General features: G+C 43.2%; 1 protein-coding gene across 3 annotated transcripts in view; it reads left to right on the top strand.

The window, feature by feature from the left end:
* Positions 1-23128, top strand: part of LOC147026246 (transcription factor GATA-6-like) — a 36901-nt gene that overhangs the window by 8630 nt on the left and 5143 nt on the right. For 2 of the 3 annotated variants that reach the window (XM_085881460.1, XM_085881459.1), the window contains 6 exons: positions 357-523; positions 1218-1346; positions 2918-3005; positions 5006-5127; positions 12132-12161; positions 15879-15971. In XM_085881460.1, the coding sequence (XP_085737586.1) occupies positions 357-523; positions 1218-1346; positions 2918-3005; positions 5006-5127; positions 12132-12161; positions 15879-15971 (629 nt within the window). The remainder of the gene's footprint in view (positions 1-356; positions 524-1217; positions 1347-2917; positions 3006-5005; positions 5128-12131; positions 12162-15878; positions 15972-23128) is intronic. The other variant, XM_085881461.1, reaches the window with a different exon arrangement.

Raw genomic sequence — 23128 nt, forward strand, 5'->3', positions numbered from 1 at the left:
ACCCTGTATCTCGTTGTTTCACTTTCATCGTGTTGAGTACATAGGAGCAGTTCATGCACCCATGCCTTTTTTATGGTAGTTAAACAGTTGTTTTTATTCTTAATTTAATTAGAATTTAAATATTATATTATTCCCTCAATTGTCAAGTCATCACCTCAAGCTGTCATGCATCAAACGTACTGTTTGTTCTCAGAATTTGTTGTCAATGAATTGTCGAAAAAACCAAATAATATTTACTATGTAAGCTCCTTTGTGACTTATTGGAATTGCAAGTTGCTCGAGTGAACTTTGTACTCATCACGCATTTCTCCCTTTTCCGGGACCCCCTACTCCTGACGTTCCAACTGTGATGTCAGATATGCTGGACGAGTCTATGGAGGGCCGGGAGTGTGTCAATTGTGGAGCTATGTCCACCCCGCTGTGGAGACGTGATGGTACAGGCCATTACCTCTGCAATGCTTGTGGACTTTATAACAAGATGAACGGACTCAACCGGCCTCCCATCAAGCCTCAGCGGCGGATGGTTTGCTGCTTACTACACATTTCCTTAACTCAAAAACTCAACAATATTATTATTATTATTATTATTATTATTATTATTATTGTCCTCATAATTCTTCTTAGGTTCAAACCCAGACTAGAAAACTTGGAGGTGAGCATACTTGTGATGAGCTCTCATGGCAGTCCTTATTATGACTAATGTTCCATTTTATTTTTTGTTTTATTATGGGACTGCCAGGATGGTTCAGATGTACCACATTTGCCTTTGAAATGTCCAGCCGAGCTTCAATTTGATTTATTCTTAGCAGTACAGGATCCGACTCCAAGTTGGTTGTTGTATTTTGCAGGCAGGGTGGTTGCATCGTAGCAGTCCTTTTTGAGGGCATGTGAAGGTACCTGTCCCTTCTGCTAACCGTCACTAGTAGACGTTAAAGAACGTGCATTATCTTCCGAAAAGCGTCGGCCATCATGCGACAATCAGCCGGGCCAAGTTCCAAATTTCTTCCAGCCAAAAGAGAGATTGGTACTGCCAGCAAACAGCCACTGAAATGTCTTAACTGTGAAATGTCAAAAAGAGAGTTCTTTCCTCAGAACCGGCTCGATGATAGTAACACAAATACAAGCATAATGGCTTTATTTATATATTTATACCACACTCGATCATTCTTATTTCCTTAGTTTTTGTGCTGGTTTGTTTGCCTGTTTTGTTTCCGGAGCAGTCGGGATCAAGGCGAGTAGGTCTTTCCTGCTCTAATTGCCAAACGGCCAACACGACCTTGTGGCGTCGCAATGCTGAGGGAGAGCCAGTATGTAACGCCTGTGGCCTGTATACCAAGCTTCACGGAGTGAGTTTCCATGTTTGTTTAGATTTGTGCTCATTGTTTATGCAAGTGTTGAGAGGTACTTGGAAAATACGAAAAGAACAGGAAATTTATGTTGGTATATAACAGGGGTCTCCAACCTGCGGCCCGTGAGCACATGCGGCCCCTTAGACGGATTTACGCGGCCCGCGGTGCCTTATTAAGTTTACAATACAATGCGGACCGCGATACTGCCAATTTGTCAGGGTCAATGATCAAAGCGTTCTGTAATTTTTATTATGATTTTGATTCATATTAGACACATGTGTTTTTAACACGATTATTCATTTATCATATTCGTTGACAAGAAAAATATATTCAGCACTAATTTTTGTTTAAATTTCCGCTTATTAATTATATATATATATATTTTTTTCGGAATTTAGCATCCTTTTTTTGGGTGTGGCCCTCTGCCCCTCACCACTTTGGTTTTGTGGCCCTCCACCAAAAAAAGGTTGGAGACCCCTGGTATGTAAGACATCAGACTTGAGAGACGAGAGTACTGTATAATAAACGGTTAGGCATGTGATTACAATTTAAATGTTGTCTGATCAAAGTAAGAAGATCCACAAAATTTCCAGACCGAGCTGTTCTCCCACAAAATCAGATCCCATAATATTTTAAGAGCACCGATCGCTGAGGTCGTCCCTTTGCTATGATGCATCGTCAGTCAGCCATTTGTTCCATCTCTTTCTTATTCATACTTTGCCAATGGTAACACTATAATCCTAGTCTCATATTCGTGCCTGTAAGTTGTGTGGAGAGCAACGTTAGAGTTCCTTGGTTGGTTGGGTAGTGCAAATTAATGAACTTTTAATGAGTTTTTCAAAGTGGGGTCGAAGGAGTGAAAGTGCAATCCTTTAAGACCCTCAAGGTCTCAACCCGACTCGACAGGCTGAAAGCTTTCTGTTTTATAACAAAGCTGCTACATCTCCATAACGAAGATAAAAGCGCGCCAAACAGATAATTCCACCATTTCCATGGAATTAAAGGATATTTTGCATAAAAGTACACCTTTGCTAAAGAGCTAGTGAAAAGTCAGCAACCAACTCATGAGCTCTTGAGGAGTTTATCGATGACTTACAAATGCTGCTGAAGAGTGTAAGTTTCAACACCTTGGGCATGAAAAATAATATGAAGACAAAAGCATGATGATGATTGAAATATCTACGCGATGATTATGCATCACAAACTTTGCCATGCTCAATCAGCATGTTTCATTTTTCATTTCTTAGTTCCTGCATGACTCGGGTGAGTTAAAACACGAATGGTACTGTGCAGGCATTACACTAACACGTGCGTGGAGATAAGATTTAAAAGTCTGGCATAGATCTCACTTTGGCCTTGATTGTGAATACCATCACAGCTTCATCACATTGCGTTTATGAAACACCCTCTTGTGGACACGTCTTAATGTCAAGACAATGGACAAGCTAGTGTATATGTGGAGAACAGTGTTGATCCTGAAAGTTAATTTTTTTGAAAGTGCCTTGCCACAACTTGATTCACAGATTCAAACAGCATTAATACTGATAATCCACTTCTGTGTTGTGCAGGTTCCCAGACCTCTGGCGATGAAAAAAGATGGAATTCAGACAAGAAAACGAAAGCCAAAGGGAACGGGAAAAAGCAAGTCCATCTCAGGTATGGGACAACTTACAAATGAAAGGAGAGCCCATTGAAGAGTGGTCATCATTTTTCCCAGCAAGCAAGGGCAGGCAAGCTCAATGTTTGCAATAAATTGGCCATTTTGTTTTGTTCGATATCACCTTGATCATCCCAAACACAGTGGACTAATAGGAGCAATAACACCACAACCAATGAGAGCAAGATGTCTTAATTACAGCACAACTTCAACATATATACACATGAGCCTGTTTGTTTGTTCCTTTTAAGTTTCCAAACTCCTAGCCCAATTTCCCCGAAATTTGCTGTAGCGTATTATTTTCACATGCGGAAGGTCAAGGCCACAATAAAAAAAAACTTTCAATTCCATGTCCAATCGATTTTTAAAACATGAAATAACAGCATTTTGACCAATTCACTGTCGTATTTCTCAATAAAGCTTGGCCTGCTCCTCTGCTTAGGCTTCAATGGTGATTTATTTCGACAATCAAACCACTTGCATTAAAATATTTATATTCCATATACAGATGGAAAGTAATGTACAAAGGGTCTCCAGTTATCAAATTGATGTTAATCGATGTTATCTTAATCAGCTGAACGAATTTGTCTCCAATAAGGGTAACGGTGGTACAACAGAAAACCAACGCGGTACTTCAATTTTAAACACTATTGTAGGTCATGTTAGTATTGGCCTATTTGGAGTACTAATATGCTGTGATCCAAGGTTAAAATGTCAGATACTGTGTTGATTTGTTCTCTGTTTCCCAATGTCCTTGCCCTTCATGTGATTTATATACAAGCCCTTCATTAGTCTGTCCCCTGCGCAGCAGTTTACGGGATTTTGCAATCACTTCTGTGTGTGTGTCTGTGTCTGTCCTGGCCGTAACCTTTCTACCATTTGAGATTTTGTCATCAAATTTTCAACAAAACTTTATTATGAGAATATGGAGAAGACAAATTAATAATTTGGGCAAAAGGTCGACGTCACTTAGATGCGTCAATTTTCATCCAATTGACATGAAATTTTACGAATTTGCACAATGGGTCACTGAATTGGTTCACCAATCGAAAGCTAGAAGCCAATTGTTGTTTTTTTTTAGATCAAAAAGTCAAGAGTCAAGGTCGCATAAAATCATAAATTTTCATGAAATTGATTTGAACAGGGATTGCATATTGAGTCACTGAATTGGTTCACCAATAAAACGCGAGAAGCTGGTTGTTTTGAGGTCAAAGGGTCAATGGTCAAGGTCACAAAATCGTCAATTTCTATCTGATTGACTTGATATTTTAGCAGGGTTTGCATATTGGGTCACTGAAGCCTATTACTTTTGACGGTAAAAGGTCAAGGTCACCTAAAATTGTCTATTTTTTTTTTTAGCTGTTTTTGCCATATTTAGCATATGGAAGAAGACGTCCGGATACAAAATGGATATGGATGGGCCTTGCATTTCAGATGATTTGTCGTTATTCTTAGATCCCTGTTTAGAAAATGGGTCATTTTGGAGGGTTGGTTGGCAACTTTGTTGCAATCTGGTTTTCTTGCATTGCATATTTTAATCAGACCTTTGTTATTTCTAAAATATTTCTTCACACATGACGGTTTATCCAGATTAAATCCAAAGTTTTGAGGTCTGAGATCAAGCTCGTACATCTAAGGTTTGAAGGAGTTAAAACATCTGAGATCATTAATTAGCAGTACAGAGCAAGTCTTTGGTCCAGCATAACTCATTATTTGAGAGTGTGACTTGTCATTTGAGATCGCTGTCTTCAGCAATTCTCATGGTAACATTAATCAAGTGATCTATCACCACACCTTGGTAATGCCATCCTGTTATCCACCTGTCAACTTGCCCACATAAAATATTTTCAAGTGAATTTAAAATTTTGTTATGGATAAAAATGATTGCGAATTATTAACTGCTAGATAATATGGATTCTTGAGTATGTGCAGCTAAAGTGACCATTTTTGGCTTATTAGGGTAGGTGACAACCACTGATGTGTGTTTGATTTATCGTAGGTTCATCTACGTCTGAGTCACCGAGCACAAGTGCACAGGCCCAGGACAGTACGGTCGGAATCAAATCAGAAATGAGACTTAGTCCATCACCCTATGGAGCCCAACATCTTCATCCTTCACATGTATGCTATGCTGGAGACAAACACTTGTCATTTAAATTATATATATATATATATATATATATATATATATATATATATATATATATATATACTATATGTATATATATATATATATACTATATGTATATATTGTCTAGAGAAAGTATATATATATATATATATATATATATATATATATATATATATATATATATATATATATATATATATATATATGAGCCTGGTATTGGCGCAGTGGTTATTGCAGCAGCTTGGGGTCCAAAAGGTCCTGAGTTCAAGCCCCGTTGGGCCACTGAATTAATACACCAGGGGGTTGACTCAGCCTGTCATCCTTCCGAGGTTGGCGAAATGAGTACTAGTGTACTGGGCCGGTGTATACCCTGGTTAAAATAGGTGTACCATATCCCTGTGTTGTAAGAGGCGACCAGGGTTGCGTCAGGAAGGGCATCCGGTGTAAAACATGTGCCAAATCAGTATGCGGATCATAACGGATGATCCGCTGTGGCGACCCCTAACGGGAGCAGCTGAAAGAAGAAGAATATATATATATATATATATATATATATATATATATATATATATATATATATATATTGTCTATAGAAAGTTCACATCCTCTTCCAAAATGTTCACCTTTTGTTGCTTTTAAGCCTTGAATTAAAACGCATTAAATCAGACTTTTTCCACCTACAACTTCCAAGTGAAAAACAAATTCTACAAATTTCAGAAAATTATTTAAAAATATAAAACTCGCATATCTTGGATAGATAAGTGTCCACCCCCTTGAGTAAATAGTTGGTGGAAGCATTTTTGACAGCAACTACAGCTATGAGTATGTTGGGATAGGTCTCTACCAACTTTGCACACTTCGATTGGCAATATTTTCCCATTCTTCTGTACAAAACTGTTCAAGCTCAGTCAAGTTGCATGGGGAACGTTGATGGACTGCAATCTTCAAGTCATGGCACAGATTTTTTATTGGATTTTGGTCGGGGCTCTGACTGGGCACCTCAAGGACATTCATCTTTTTGTTCCTTAGCCACTCCAGTGTAGCTTTGACTGTGTGCTTTGGATGCTGTCAGACTGAAAGATGAACTTCCGTCCCAATTTCAGCTTTCTTGCAGAGGGCAGCAGGTTTTCCTCTCAGATTTCTTTGTATTTTGCTCCTTCCATTTTCCTTTCTATCCTGACAAGTGCCCTAGTCCCTGCTGATGAGAAACATCCCCATAACATGATGCTGCCACCACCATGCTTCACTGTCGGGATAGTGTTCTTTGGGTGATGTGCAGTGTTGGGTTGATGCCAAATGTAATGTTTTGCATTGAGGCCAAAAAGTTCCACCTTGGTTTCCTCAGACAACAAAACTTTTTACCATATGGCTTCAAAATCTCCAGAGTGGTTTTTTTGCATACCTCAAATGGGACTCAAGGTGGGCTTTTTTGAGCAACGGCTTCCTTCTTGCCAAGCTACCGTACAGACCAGATTTGTTGAGTAGTTGAGATATTGTTGTCACATGCCCATAGTGAGCAGTCTTTGCCAAAAATGCATGGAGCTCTTTCAAAGTTGCTATTGGCCTCTTGGTGGCCTCTCGGATCAGTCTCCTCCTTGTGTGGTCATCCAGTTTGGAGGGACAGCCTGATCTCGGCAGGGTCTTGGTGGTACCATTCACCTTCCACTTCTTAATGATTGTCTTGACTGTGCTCCAAGGGATATTCAAGGCCTTTGAAATATTTTTCTACCCATCCCCTGATCTGTTCTTTTCTACAACTTTATCCCAGAGGTCTTTTGAAAGATCCTTGGTGCTCATGGTTGAGTCTTTGCTGTGAAATGTACAACCCAGTAGAGGAAACCTGGAAGAAGAGCTGGTTTCATTCTGAAATAATCAGAATCACTACAATTTAACACAGGTGGAGGCCAATTAACTTGGTGTGTGATTTTGAAGGTGATTGGTTATACCTGAGCTAATTTATAATTGCTATTATAAGGGGGGTGGATACATATTCAACTACAATATTCTAGTTTTGTGTCTTTAATTAATTTTCTGAAATTTGTTTTTCACTTGGAAGTTGTGGGTCACGATGTGCAAATAGAAGTGGGGAAAGTCTGATTTAATGTAATTCAATTCCAAGCTATATGACAAGAAAAAGTGTCAAATTTGAAAGTGGGTGTAGACTTTCCATTGCCACTGTATATCAGCCCGGCATTGCCTAGGGAAATTCAATGAAATATGTATTTATAAGAAAATGGACTCCACATTTGGAAAATTCTGGATTAGGATGTCAAAGATATTGTTACGGTTGTGGAAATTCGCAAACCACCATTCAGGTCCCGTAGGTGAGATATCTCTGTAAGTACATGTGTAGTTAGCCCCAAACCCGTTGTTTAGAGGGAATAAATGTGATTCATTCGGGCTGCGACGCTTTGAGATAGCCGTTTTTCTGTTCTATCTTTATTTTGAACCAACCACGCTCCAACCATCACACAACAACAACAACGCCAACAGCCACGATCTTTACCTTCACAACTCGCTCCCGCAAACATCGCATCACCGCCATTCCCAACGGCACCATGGCCATAAACCACCACCATAAACCCTCCACCACCTTCACCTCTCTCCTTCTGCGGCCATTCCCGCACCACCTGTGAGCACCGAGCATCGGGCTGTCCTGGGCTCGTACAAGATACGTGCCGAGCCGCGAGTGCAAAATGCGGCTTTTCCGAGGAGAATTCGGATCAGGAATGCTACATGCCCACTTCTGATCCGTCCAATCAGTAAGCGCGGGGCGGTTTGGCCCCGCCTCCAGGCGCGTCTGTGTGGAATCGAGATATGCAAATTCTAGGATCAGGGGAGATTCACACCCCTTTTTCTCCGTGGCTCCGCCCCCGAGCTCGTTCTGATCCGGAAATTTGCATATGGGTTCTCCTGCCGGCCTATAAAACGCCGAGCGCAAGGCGAATCTGGGCAGAGTCAGTTTTGGAAGAGTGGAGAGTGGCAGAAAAGCGAAGAGAGTTTTGGGGCAGAGAGAAGGAAGAGTTGTGGCGCAAGAGTTGTTGTTGCGAGGCAGAGTCAGTTTGGAAGAGCGGAGAGTGGCAGAAAAAAGAAGAGTCAGTTTGGAAGAGCGGAGTGGAGTCAGGAGGCGTGGGCGTCCCGGTGGTTTTCGGCAGTCAGCTGAGGAGAATTGGGGGAAGAGTCTGAGGAGCTCGGATCCGAGGCAAGGAAGACGGCGGTCGGCGACGAGGTCGCGGTGGAATCGCTCGTCACGGGACCCAAGCAAGCCAGCTATACTCTTTCCCCAGAGCATCAACAATTCCCCCCCTTTTCCCTCCACACTGAGATAGTGCGAAAAGGGGGCCCCGTTCCCACCCCACTCCAAGCGGTGCCAACGAAACCCGTGAAGGAGCACGAAGACGGGGCACCGCCGCGCTGCCACATTTGCGGCTCATCACGAAGACGCGGGTAGGACCCACCTGATCTCGCGGACCTGACCGCTCCTTCAAGTCCCGCGCAAATATTGGCCCACAGGCCCCGTCTGCCCCCTTGTCTTTGAGGGTGGCCTTTTCTTTTGCTTTTGAGTAAATGTGTTGTTGGCGCCGTCTGTAAAGTAAAACTGTTTAAGTGTTGCCGTGTGCTCACGTAGTCGGTAGTATCTCTGCGTCATTGTTTCTTTTGTAGCATTTGATATATGTGCATTCTGTTTGGCTCTATATGTGTGCTCTCCGTGTGCCGCGGAATAAATGTGCATCATGTTGAACTGTTTTCCCGTTTCGCTTCGTCTTTTCTTTAATTGAATCTCCATCTTGCTTCACGTAAAGGGTTGGTAGTGGGCTTAATACGCCCGATAACACTGAACAACAAAAATTTTTTACTGGAGATCTGTAAAGTGATTTAGACTAATTTGGGTACGCTGATTTCAAACATCATAACCGTTTTGCTGTATCACGTCAGGATTTTCAGTAACAGAAATATTCCCATTGCCTAGAAGTCAGGATTTCAATGAAATTTACAAAAATTCATTTATTCATTTATTTCATCATGAATGCTTCAAAATTATAGAAATTACAGAAAAACTCCACTAGAATGTAATGAAAAATGCTTTAGGCATTTGGCTTTGCGTTTGTGCTGCTCTGTGTCAGTTTCACGATGCAGGAACCAGCAGAAATCGCCCATCATGTTCGGGTTGTGCCGCCCTTGGTAACGCGTCTCCATGAGTGAAATCTCTTGGTGGAATCGCTACGCCGTGCTCGTCCGAGACTGCTCCCAAGTTGTCAGGGAAGAAGTTCAGGTGCTGGTGTAGGAAATGGATTTTCAGGGACATCCTGGAGCCAAGTTTCCTGAAGGACTCCAGCAGCTGCTGCACTATTTCTTCATAGTTGTCCGCGCTCGTTCCCCAAGAAGTTGTCCGTCACAGCTTTGAAGCTCCTCCACGCTGCCAGCTCTTTAGGGTTTAGAGTTGTCGGAAAAGTTTAGATCCTTCATAATCTGTCGGATTTGCGGTCCAACAAAGACACCAGCCTTGATCTTGGCCTCCGACAAGGTGTTGCCAAACTTTTCCTTGAGGTATAAAAACCCACGCCCATTCTGATCCATTGCCCGTACAAAACTTTTCATCAAGCCGAGCTTTATGTGGAGTGGTGGAAGGAAAACCTTGGCTGGGTCGACAAGGGCGACATGCTTCACGTTATTGTCGACCAGGTACATGCTCTTTTCAGCTCTTCCCAATCTTTCTTCGTCAGTGATTCTTGTCGTCTCTGCTATCCCAGAGACAAAGGAAGCACATGTATTTCGTCTACCCTGACTGCAGCCCTAACAACAGCGCCACCACTTTCAAGTCTCCGCAGATGTGCCAGTTGAAGTCATTGTACTTGATGGAATCAAGCAGCTGCCGCAGAGTCTCATAGGTCTCTGTCATGCCGAACGCGTGAGCCAGTGGGACTGATGGTTTCTCGTTGCCATTGTGGAGCAAAACAGCCTTCAAGCTGTTCTTCCCCGAGTCGATGAAGAGGCGCCAGTCTGCAGGATCGTGATCACACCCAAGTTCTTTCAACAGACCGTTGATGTCACTGCAGAATGTCATCGTGTCTTCCATCTCAAAGAACTCAGCCATGTCTCTGTGACGTGCTCTGAACAAGGATATCTTGGTGTTAGGTTCAAGTAGATTCCACTGCTGCAGCCTTGATCCAAGCAGCTCTGCCTTCGCCTTTGACAGCGAGATCTTACAAGATCATTTAAGTCTCCCTGGTTCAGAAGGTGTGATTCTTGAGTGTCGGGTTCAAAAGGTTCATCATCACCATCCTCTTCACCACTGCTTACAGCTATGTTCTGATCAGCTGGAGGTGTTGGAACCGGGTTCTCGTCATCATGAGGCACAGGTTTACGAGCAGAGACGCAGTCAGCGTACTTGATGTGACCTTTATTCTTCTTGTTGAAGCCGGCGATGCTTGTGCAGCAGAAATAACAATCATCATGATGATTCTGCGGCTCACGCCATATCATGGGCACCGCAAATGGCATGCTCGCGCGCTTGCCCACCAACCACTGAGTCAAGGTTGTGTGACAGCTTGTGCAGCAGATGTGTGGTGCCCAGCTCTGTTCTTGGTCCCCCACCTTACATCCGAAGTAGTGAAAGTAGGCGGCCTTCATTTTCACTGCTGTAGATATACTTCGCTGTTGATCTTTTTTGGTATACCGACCACAGACATAACAGAAGTTGTCAGGATGATTGGTACAGGAACGCCTACTCATCTTTAACTGAAAGAAAGAAATATAACACAAGTTAACAACAATTGTACGAAATAGACATGTTAAAGACATATGTAAATTTCATTGAAATCCTGACTTCTAGGCAATGGGAATATTTCTGTTCCTGAAAATCCTGACGTGATACAGCAAAACGGTTATGATTTTTGAAATTAGCGTACCCAAATTAGTCTTAATCACTTTACACATCTCCAGTAAAAAAAATTTTTTGAAATTTGTTGTTCAGTGTAATTAATCGGAACCGTCGAGGCCGACGATAACACCGCTCGGTTATCCCGATAGCATGGAACAGATCGCTTAAGCGGCCCGTGTCCGGAGTCGACCTGCGGCGAGGTGCGATCGCCCGGTCTACCATCCGCGTGGGTACTTAGGTAGGTCGAGTTTGGCGAACAACCCTATCCCACGCGGGTGGCCGATTGGCATGATCGTGGTGAGGCCGAAAGGCCCACCCGTGACTAGCTCCCAGCGTTAGTCCGAGAGGGTCACGACAGAATTGTCCATCCGGTGGGCGACGTGCCGCGATTCGAGTCACGTGGCTGTTCGCACGCCGGCGAGCGCGAATTCGCAACAATATCATCTATTTGACGTCTTCACGTGTGATGCCAAAGGACATGCTCACAGATACTCATACATGTAGTCCATTTAATTGTGTCCAAGTCACAGATTATTAAATAAAGGTGTATTTTCAAGTAGAGGTGTTCATTTTATTATGGCAGGTATGTTTGTGTGTATGTTCAAGAATAATTATTACATTGTGGTTGACAGGATATCCTGGAGGTGCACACACTTACCTTTGAGCTGTCTAGCCTGGGTTTGAATCTCAGCCAAACTATAAACTGTCATCCTGGTGCATCATAGGCAGGACAACACATCAGCATGTCTTCCATCCCTCGGATGGACTTGGAATCCCTTCTTCCTGCATTAGTTGTTAGACGTTAAAGACCCAACAGTGTCCTTCGTATGGAGTAGGCATGCTTTCACTGCGACCCTGAACAAATTCCAAATTCTTGCACACTCGGTTGAGTATCCTTTGAATTTCGTCTGGGACTGTAACCCCCGCCGAGCACCGATACTCTGTCTTGAGCATGGTACATGATGATGATGATGATGATGATGTCTGTCACACTTGGCAAATATTGAGGTGTTCAATGCATGGTGTACTTGAGATTATTTATGTGAAAAATATAAACAGTATAGATTTTTTTAAAAAAGGTAAGATGCATTTTTTTTTCCTTTTCCTTTACAGATCCAACAGAAAGAAACGTCTTCTCATTGGGTATGTTCGAATGTCACCACCCAGACATTTCACTTTGCAATATCCAAGAGTTATGAATTCATCTGAAGTCCAGTAATTTGAGTCACGTAAAATGTTTATCAAGTGCACCACATGGTAGCACTTTATTTTCAGTTACAGTGCACGATCATGATTGCAAGATCCACATAGTGGAAAACACAGCAACACGATAAACTAGAGGTTTTTATTTTATTTTTACAAAAGTGTGACAAAATCTTAGGAATTTGAACGTTTTAAATACAGGGTAGCCTTCATCAGGGATTAACACCCTCCAGAACCACAAGACTTCAGATTCACACCGCCCAGAACCACAAGACCTTACAAACTGGTCAAACACTTGAACATTTCTTTCAATCCTGAGAAATCCCACACAATCTCTCTCTCTCTCTCTCTGAAAGGACAACACTGCAAATCTTCCCATCGACTTTCTCAACAACTGTCTCAAAGAGGTTCAGTCAATTAAACTCTTGGGTTTCACTCTCAGCCATGACCTTGCTTGGGCAAGCCACATTTCAGAGTTGGCTTCCAAAGCCAGATGCAGACTGTGCATTGTCCTTTGTGCAAAGTCTTTCCTTGGCACACCTGAGTGCCTATCCACCCACAAGGCTTTCATCTGCAGCTTGATCGAGTGCTGCTCTCCCCTCTGGGCTGGCTTCCCTGCTCTCTTGCTCAACACGACACCATGGAAACCAGGGCTTTCAAGTTCATTTGAATGTCTCGCAATGAAGCTGAGTCTATGGGCCTATCACTTCGCCATTGCTCACAGGTCGGTGGTCTCTCTGTCTTCTTCCGACTCATTTCTGGACTTGCACCCTCTGCCCTCTCCATGCTCTGTCCCCCCCACTCCAAGTAAATGCGGGATGCACACAGTCCCCCAGCAGCCCCCTCCTAGTGAAACTGCCTAAATCCAGAACCACTGCTCACCTAAACTCATTTATTCCTCTTTTTTCCCACCTGTGGAACCATCTTCCACACTCTCTTCGATCTCATTCTTCCCTCCCGGTCTTCAAGCCAGCTTCAAGCCAGTCTTCAATCATGTTTCCACCATGAGCCCTTCCTCAAAGCAAGTAAACAGCTCTTGCCTTGAAGAAGGGGATTGTAGCCCAAACTGCTTCACCTTCTTTCCTGTGGCGCTCATCATACTATCATCATTTTGGTTGGGAAAATATTTCTTCTCCTCTTCCCTTTTTAAGGGGTGAGGTCCAATGACACCAAGCTTCTGCGCTGCCTCAACCACGATACTCCTCCACATCCCCCTGTCCTCAACCATTTTCTCCACTCCCCATCCACCTCCACCTTATTGATATCGGTCTTCACATATTTTTCCCATCTCAACCACAGTCTACTTCGTTTCAGCTCACCTTGCCCCCTTTCCACTATCTTTGTCATTCTCTCTTCCTCCACCTGTACCAAGTGTCCGGCCCATTTCAGCTGGCTTTTTACCAACCTCCCCGTCAAGCTCATCTGCACACCAATCTCCTCCCACAGTTCATCCATCCTCCTTCTGTTCACCGTCTTCACTCCCGCAATCCTCCTGACACAGTTATTCTCGCAGACCTGTAATCTCTGTTGTTGTCTCTGTCAGTGCCACCATTTTGAGACTGTAACGGTATGCTGGCATCACACAACACACCAAAACTTTCCCTTTCAATTTCCTTGATATTTTTCTGCCAGCCATTACTCCCTACATCCTCCACCATGCATTTTCACCCACCTGAATCCTCTTCCACACCTCTGCCTCCGACTTACCATCCCGAGTCACTGTTTCCTCCAGATACTCAAACCTATATCTCTCTGATCTCCTTCCCCTTGAACCTGACATTCATTTGTTTTCCCTGCTGCCCGACCACGACCCAAAATTAATCATCTGTATTTTTGCACCAACACAGACACAATGTTATACGAGTAGTCTTTATTAAGACTAGTCTTCCATCGTCTGAACACTCATGGCCCATGTTCGTCTGCGACAAAGGCCACTCTGTGGCTGAAACCGACTTTCTGAAGCCGACATCAGGAAGCTCAACCTCACAATGTTTGTATTGTAGTCTCATCCAGATTTTACTTCCACCATGGAAGACCTTCCTTCAGGGTTGCCACATCGTAGTGGGATGTCCATGTGTCAATCGCTCTTGCTGAACAAGTTGTTCCCTTTTTGGTTCCACCTTGTTCTGGTTCCAGATTTCGCAGCCATCTTTATAATATGTTTCAGGTTCCTTTAACACTTTGCTAATTGGCATCCACTTGGAGAGAATCATTTGGAATCTGGACTTTTTTATTTTAGAACAAAGTGAACTTTTTTTTTGTGTACCATGTTGAGGCTCGTATAAGATCTAACACACAGAACGTATAACAAGGGGAGCAGGAGACAAAGGGGTGGGAGAGGGAAGGACAAAACAGTGGGGCCAGAGACATGAGATCTGTGGAAGGGAGAGGGATGGGATGGGGTATATGGGGTAAACAAGTTGGACACTACAGGTACTTTCAGGTTCTTACATATATGGGGACAAAGCACAGGCAGAGCAGGAGGGGCAAGGCCAGAAAGTAGATGCAAGAAGACAGAAAGACCACTGAGCTGCTTGTGGTGAGAGAATGTGACCCAAAGACAAAGCTTCGTCGTGGGAGACACCATTGATCCTAAAAGCCTTGGTTTCCACAGCATGAAGCTGAGCTGAGTGAGAGGAAGGAGCACCACCCCAGAGGGGAGAGCAGCACTCCATCAGGTTGTAGATGAAAGCTTTGGATGTGGTCAGGAGCTCAGTTGTGCCAAGGAAGGACTTTGCGTGATGGAGGATGCCCGGTCAGTGACTGGCTTTGGAGGCCAACTTGGAGATGTGGTTTTCTCTGAACTACAGAAGGGTAGTTGCTGAAACAAAAACCAATTGCTCTTCATATGCTCAACCCAATTCTTTCATTGTTTCATCATGACAACTGCTAGCAGGAGTTTCCTTCGAGACACTCACTCATTGTAGCCAAAATCTTATCAATAGCATGTTATGCTTTGGCTCGTTGCACACTCCTTTGGCAAAGTCAACCAGCCTTGGTCAACGATCCATTATCGACTTGGCTCATTGAACGGTGTCATTGTTAGGCGTCTTTTTGCAATGCTTACATCTCACTGATGAATTTTCATATTTATCTTACACATATGAGCAATTGAAGGCCATCTCATACTGTGTCTGCAATGTCAATACATCCAGTCACACAACAATGTATAATCAGTAAGATACCTAGCAAATTATGTATCTTTTGCTTGTTTCACATAAATAAGAACTGTGGTTAAAAAATACCTTTTTTATACTCATTGCTGTGATGGATTTTGGGTAAAACAGGCGATTCTGCTTTTTGAATATACTATGCTGGCAGGGCTCATAATACATGTGTGAATAAGCAAAACCTTCAACTTAAATAATGAAATAAATTGCCTTCAATATTACAGACTATCTTTCCTTAAAGAAGCTTGTCCCCCTCCCCTTTAAACGCTAGCTCCCCCACCACCCCCACAATACTCTCACCAGCAAACTATTCAATTTCACTATTTAATTTTGCATCTTAAAGCAGTTGTCATAAGTTTTCAAACCAGATTTTCTCAAAACTTGTGCTTTTATGATTTGAAGCCTCCTGCAATAATGGACAGCAGACTGAACCTAAAATCAAGGAATCGAAAATTGCTGGTATTTAGGTTTTCGAATATCTGTGCAGGTGCCCCTGTCGGCTCTAAGTAGCTCTCTACCGCTGGTCATACCTGGTATGAAGATCGGGGAGTCGAGTTCGGAGCACACCTCAACTCAGCAGGTATTTTTCTCACCACGTAACCACACGCCACATGGTGGCAGTAAAGCGAGTGGCTTTTCTGATGTGATAAGCAAATGGAGCTTGTAGTTTTTGCTATTGAATAGAAGGGACAGTTAAGATGGCAGCCACTAATGGCTTTATTAACTTTCTAACAAATACTATTATTTGTATGTTATTCATGAAAATATGAGGGTATACTATAAATCGTTTTCTTCAACAAGAATATGACTCGTATGTAAAGTTTAATTTGAGGTTAACACAATTCTTCAATCCTCTTGCTTGTTTTATTTTGTTTTTATATAAGAAGAGGTGCATGATTCAGGAAGATTGTGAGATACTGTAGGCTGAGAAGCTGAGAAGGCCGGTTAAATCACTGGTGGTGGAATCGAGGCCAAAGACAAAAATAAAGACAACTGAGTGGATGATATTCCAGGTTTAAATGAAACTTTATGGACAATATGATTCCTTATTTGAGGCGCCGCGAGGAGGAGTGATGCAAGGGACACATCGGCCATTTTGGAGTTAATGCCATGTAGCACTATTTTAACCCTTCCCCTATCATCCGAGCCTATCATCATCATATCATTAAAAAATGTCGCTTACATCACTCCTTCTCGCGGGGCCTCATTTACAGTGCGACAAAAGTACAATATTAAAAATTAACATCTACATAATATTTATGCAATATTAACATTTATCCTTAATTTTCACACTTTAAACCTTTGATTTAAACCTTTGATCATTCAACAGTGAATGCAGTTGTTGTGGAAGCAAACAGGTGATTCCGTGATTGGCTGAAAAGCAAATTTGATGTCATTCCCCCCCCCCCCCTCCGACAAGGTCAGAGATGGGGGACATTAAAATGAGCTCCGTCTCACAGACCGATCATCCACCCACGGCCAATCATCTGTCCATGTACCTTTGTGTCCCCGATATTTCAAAAACCGTTGAACGTTTAGCTTTCATTTTGCAGATATCTGTTCCTCGTGACTTTATCTCAACCTGATTAGATCACGGCTGTGATTGGCTGGATTCTGTTGCCAAGGCAACTATCTCGGAAACTTGGCTTGTGTACCTGATATTTCAAAAACCATTCAAGACTTAGCTTTCATATTATACAGATGTAATCCTCATAGCAGCCAAAAGACAGGGGACCTTGAGTATCAGCTGCTTGTTTTGTTGGTTTCACAGCCAGTGAACTAATTGGGGACACAGAAATATTTTTTTGGCCATTCCCATCTCAGCACATAGCTATCTCATGAAACTGGCACCCTTTACAGTGGTCCATATGTTTTGTTACCACATTGTATTGTTAACCCCACACTTTTTTTAACGGGGAGATATTGTAATCGACTGTCCTCCATTGAACTCATCATCTCTGGCCCTTATCCAAGTTATCCAAAACGACATAAAAATTTCTATTCCCATGCCTCTTTGGCATTCTGTGACCAACACCGCTTCAGGCTCCCAAGGTTCGAAACACAATCCACTTAACTCTCTTTACTCCCAGGCCACACCCCCAACTTCACCCAATTACATGAGGCACTACTCTGCCTACCATTCTCATTGTAAAACCCGCCAGCCTTATTCGACCAGCAGCTTCACAGTTCCAAGGTCCAAATTTCTAGCCCCTCTATCTCCCCCAATATGACCTGGTGACTCCTTTCAGTAGGGGGCCTGTTCTCACAATCATCCACAACATGCTATCCACAAACACAAACCTAAAATTTGGTCACCACAATCATTCATCATTCACCAGCGAATACACACTCCGTTCATTCTCCATGCATTCTAAATTTGGATGAGCCAGAAAAAAAGAAGACTGAGAAAGGCACACCTTTGTTTTTAAAAGTATTAAGATTCAAAAAGTCTTAAGTCTTTTTGAAATTAAAAAAATAAAAAAATGTTTTTTTCTATTTTTCAATGAAATTTTTAAAAAAGCGAAAAAAAAAAGTCTTAAGATTAAAAGACAAGTTCAAATTTTTTTCAGAGTAAAATTTGTCCTGACACCAGTTCTAATTACTTTTTGTTAAATTTAGCCCATCTAACATTCCCAATCTCACTATTGCTCTTCCGTCAGTCTCCATCAACTGTAACATATTCAGCTCTCATGTGATCGCCACAGAGCACCACCAATGTCGGTCTTCACCTTTTCCTCAGGCCTCCCACATCATCCTCATGGGACTCCAACTTTTATCTATCCATCATGGTGCCCAAACTTTCTGCCAGGGTTTGCAGGGATCATGCGTCAAATTTATCTGAGTTTGTCCTCCTTCCTTCCTCCAGGGCTCATGGGGGACACCCCAATTACCTGCCATGATCCCCCTCCTTTCCTCTAAGGCTCATGAGGACCATGCTGCATGTGCACCCTCTTACACCATCTTCTACCTTACCTCGCTATCCTTGGCTGCCATCGAGCTCAGAGTTATTACCATTTCCTGCACCTCTTATCTGACTCCAAGGGGACTCTGACCTTGTATGGTCTACCATCTTCTTCTCCCCTCCACTTACTGTCTGCCATCTTCTCCCCTCTACTTACTCAGATCCTGTGTATGTGCTGTTAACTGTTTGGGGAGACACCTCAGCCTTACACCTAATCAGTCAGTTGCTAATTCCTGTATTGGTGGCGTTTATTTTTCTCCTTCGGTTCCTCAGACATAATTATACTGTCACCACCACCCATCAGCACACAACCCTCATCGTCCATACACACAGATGTGCACACCTTATTGGGAGGAGCCTCTTCACATACCTCCAATACCTGTACCTGATCCTCATCCACATCCTGAGTGGGTCTAACCACATATTTTGTGAATCCTGCCACCTGCTCCCCCAGGTGGTCACATCTTCCTCCCAAGTCACAGCATGGTTAAACCTTGGCATCTTCCTCCTACAAATAATTCAGCAATGTTCATAGCCACACATGCCTGGTGTTGGCATAATGGTTCGGGTGGGAGGCTTGAGATCCTAGGATCCTGAGTTCAAATCCCCTTCAGCTGTTGAATTAACACCAGGTGGGGTTGACTCTGCCTGTCATCCTTCCGAGGTCAGCAAAATGAGTGTCATCTTGCTGGTATCCTTTGATGGAGTGGTAACCTATCCAGGATTGTATTCAATAGCGAAGGAGACTGCTTCGGCAGCACCAACGCTCTGCACAGAGGATGGTCCCAATGGATGGATGGATCGCACATCGACCTCAGACTTTGATGTCTCCTCCTGGGGTTTAATTTCTATTCCCTGTGTCCATGCTGTCAAATTACCCAATCTCGTGGCTCAGTTATCACCTCCTGTGATTCAAACGTGACATTCTTTTTTGGTGGCACAGCCACCAACTGTTGTGGTTTGGCTGCCACAGTTTGCCAATTGGCCGCTATCTCCTGCGCCGGGCTACCACCTTGTCCAAGTCATCGCTGATCTCCTGGAGATTTCCCCCACACAAGTACCAAATTCAGCCATTACTTCCCTTTGGTCAGCCCTCTTGGCTCCCAGTGTGGCCTTCGTACTAGCTATTTCCTGCCAGGCTCCCACTTTGGCCCCTCGGTTGGCCATTTCTTTCTTGTTAGCCACAAATTTCACCTCAAGTTTTCCTCCAGCATGACTGCTATTTGGGCCAGGAGGTTGTCTCCTGGGGGCATTGCTGGAGCACTACTGCTTTGAGGAAGTAGGCTCCTGGAGGAGGCTGGGCTACTGGTGTTCTTTGGCTGTGGGGAACGGTCGAGCTGTTCAACAGTGGAAGGGGGGGGGGCATCACCACTTTGTCCTTGAGTGGGCCGTTAATGTCCATGTCCTCAGAGGTGGAAGCTGCATCTAAATCATCATTCCTTACGTCATTCCCAAACATCTGGCTCACAAATGTCATCCATCACATTTTAAACTACAGCAAAGTCAATGGCGCAGCATCGCAAATCCCCACACTTCCCACCAAAGCAAAGTTGAAATATAACAAAAGGTTCCAACAGGAATGATCGATCCAATATCAAATTTTGAGTTTAAAATATTTTTCCCCGCTTTGAATTGTGACCCTAAGTCCTAACCCCCAATGGTCCTTGCACACACAATTGTCCATGCTAAAACGAGCAGGCAGGCTGGACAACCAGGAATACAATTGGCTTCACTGCAGCAACGGTTCAGCACCCAGACTGTATGGTCTTCCCAAGATCCACAAAGACAATATCCCTCTGAGACCCATCATGTTCTTCGTTAATGCACCATCTTACCGATTCTTGGGCTTCCGAGCACGCATGCATCATTGGTAGACTTGTAGGAAATACTGATAAAACGGTGAAGAATAGTGGTGAATTTGTTGAAAGGATGAGAGGTTAGAATCCAAGATGATGAGCCGATGGTATCTTTCGACGTGGTTTCCCTTTTCACGAACATCCCAGTCGATCTTGCAGTGAGCGTCACACTTGACCGGTTGATACATTCAAACGATTGTAAAATGGTTTGCAAAACAGCAAACTAATACCTGAGGATATTGCTAGCTTGCTGGAGCTGTGTCTGAACAACACGAGCTTCATCTATGACTGTGCTGACTACCGACAAATATTTGGCACAGCTATAGGTTCACCGGTCTCTGCTGGTTTTTTTTCTAATTCGGTGATGGAGGAACTCGAACAAAAGATATTTGAGTCTCATGAGAATTGGCTCCCATGGTACTGGAACAGGTATGTGGATGACACCTTCACCATTGTGCACACAAACATGGTAGACCACCGACTGGACCAACTTGCCTGGGTAGTCCCAAGCATCAACTTCACAAATTAAATTGAAAAAGAAATCAAATTCGTCTTTTTGGATGTGGAGGTTCACTGTAAGCCTGACGGCTCCCTAAAGACTTCGGTTTACAGGAAACCAACCCACACCAGCAGATTACTGGATTTTAACTCCGACAACCTAATCTCCCACAAACGCAGTGTCGCAATGGACCTTAACAGCTCGGGCATGGATGCTGTCATCTTCCAAAGCCAAGGAAATTAAAGAAATCAGATTAATTTATTATTATTATTATTATTATTATTATTATTATTATTATTATTTTTATGTTGAAGGCTCCAGTCACGGAATAAATAGTCCTCATTGAGGCCAGGCCTTAAATAAAGAGAAATAAAAGAGAGAGAATGTAAAGTGAGGAGTGAAAATGAGTGAGTAAAAGTATATAATGTTTGTTTGCAAGAAAGATTTTAAAGCTAACCTGGTAGTTATAGTTTGAGTGAGGCAGAAAGTAAAACCAGCAATCTTGACATGGACAGTGTAAGATGGTTCCGGGCACCACTTTAATGCTCCTAAGTCAGAACGGTAGTACTACCCTGAGCGGTTGCTGTCTACAACCTACTACCTAAAGTTGGAGGAGTCCTGCTCAAAAATGGGTACAATAAGGGGGATACTCCCCACCTTGAAAGAACCAAAACGGACAGAACAGAAGGAGCCAGACACACTTGGACACTGTGTACTGCCAAACGACCCGGACCTTTCTGAAAGGATTAGCAGGATAGTACGTGGTGCAAGGACTGGCGTAACCGACAAGCCTCGATGCACCATCCGTAATGTCATTTCAAAACTAAAGGACCCAATACCAACTCATGATAAATCTGAAGTGGTTTACCATTCATCATGCAAAGACTGTGTCCAATTCTACATTGGTGAAACTGGAAGAAAAATAAAACAATGGCAAGATGAACATGATAGAGCAATTCGGCTTGGAAAGGTGACCTACTCAGCCAGAGCACGTCATTGCCTGCAATGTGGCCACAAATTTGACTTTGATGGGACCCGTGTCCGAAACACTACATCAAATAAACGACACAGGTTGATTTTAGAAGCATGGCACATGAAGAGCCGGGAGGGTGGTCTAACTGGCGAGATGGTGGGCAAACCCAAACAATACACACCTCTCATGCTAATGGCGAAAACTGGATGGTGCAAGCAGCTGGATAAGGTGAGCAACAAACAACACCCAATCCCAAAAACCACATCCACATGTGCACAACACGCAACAAGAACCCCAACACTCGCACAACCAACACCTCATCATGCCCAACCCAGACACGAAACCAGCGTGTTCTTGCCCCGGAAACACAAAAACTACAAGTGCACACACGTGCTCATCCACACACATACAACACCAGACCACGTTTAAGCAAAGACAACGAGATTGCAGAGCACCCCTTCAATGATGCGAATTGACATTTATTTTGCTTTTACAAAATAAAACAGTAATTAAGAAAATAGCATTCCTCCATTTGACCGCGGCACCCAGCAATGCCACCATGCAGCACATGGAGATGAAAATGGGAAGGAGCAGTGTATCAAATAGTATCCAAGAAGAGTATCAAGAGATTAATTAGGGTCTTTTCTAAGATAGTGCAAAGATGAGAAAGAAAATAAGTAATTCATAAATCGCTTATAATCAATTAATTAATGAATCGTTTAATCAAAAATAAAAACATACGGTTTTTGCCAAAGCACATCTTCACTTTCGTCCCCAAATTTCAGTTTCCTAGCTCAAAGGATGGCTGAGATATCGCCCGGAAAAACAAAAAAGAAAGAAAGAAAACAAACAGTAAAAACTGAGTGCTCCCTTCCTTCGACTCCCAGTGATGACATCATGCATTGCATGGATAGGGAATTGGGAAGGAGCAGTGTACAATAGTACAAATCACGACAACCTCAACATACAATCTTCACAACGCATATTACTCGATCGCGGGAGTGTGTACGCACCATACTCGCTCAAGGCCTGAACACAGAGGTTTTATAACAAGCCTATTTAATGGAATATTTTTAGTAAAGGCCCTGTCACACCTTGACGATTTAGGCAACGTATGCCTGCCGTGTGCAAAATTGGGCTAAAACGCCGGCACACGTGGAATACGTTATGGGTAAGTTTGTATACGTTAAGAGCACGCTGGCATACGTCGTAGTACACTGGCATACGTCGTAGTACGCTGGCATACGTCGTAGAACGCTGGCATACGTCGTAGTGCGCTGGCATACATCGTAGTACGCTGGCATACGTCGTAGTACGCTGGCATACGTCGTACAACGCTGGAATACGTCGTAGTACGCTGGCAAATGTCGTAGTTCACCGAGCTTTTAGAAAAATTTTCCACGCTTGAAATTTCCCGACGTATGCCAGAGTATGACTCACACGTTCC

Source organism: Eptatretus burgeri, chromosome 5 (assembly GCF_056783735.1).
Source record: "Eptatretus burgeri isolate ZD-2024b chromosome 5, Ebu_testis_v1, whole genome shotgun sequence".
Classification (NCBI taxonomy): domain Eukaryota; kingdom Metazoa; phylum Chordata; class Myxini; order Myxiniformes; family Myxinidae; genus Eptatretus; species Eptatretus burgeri.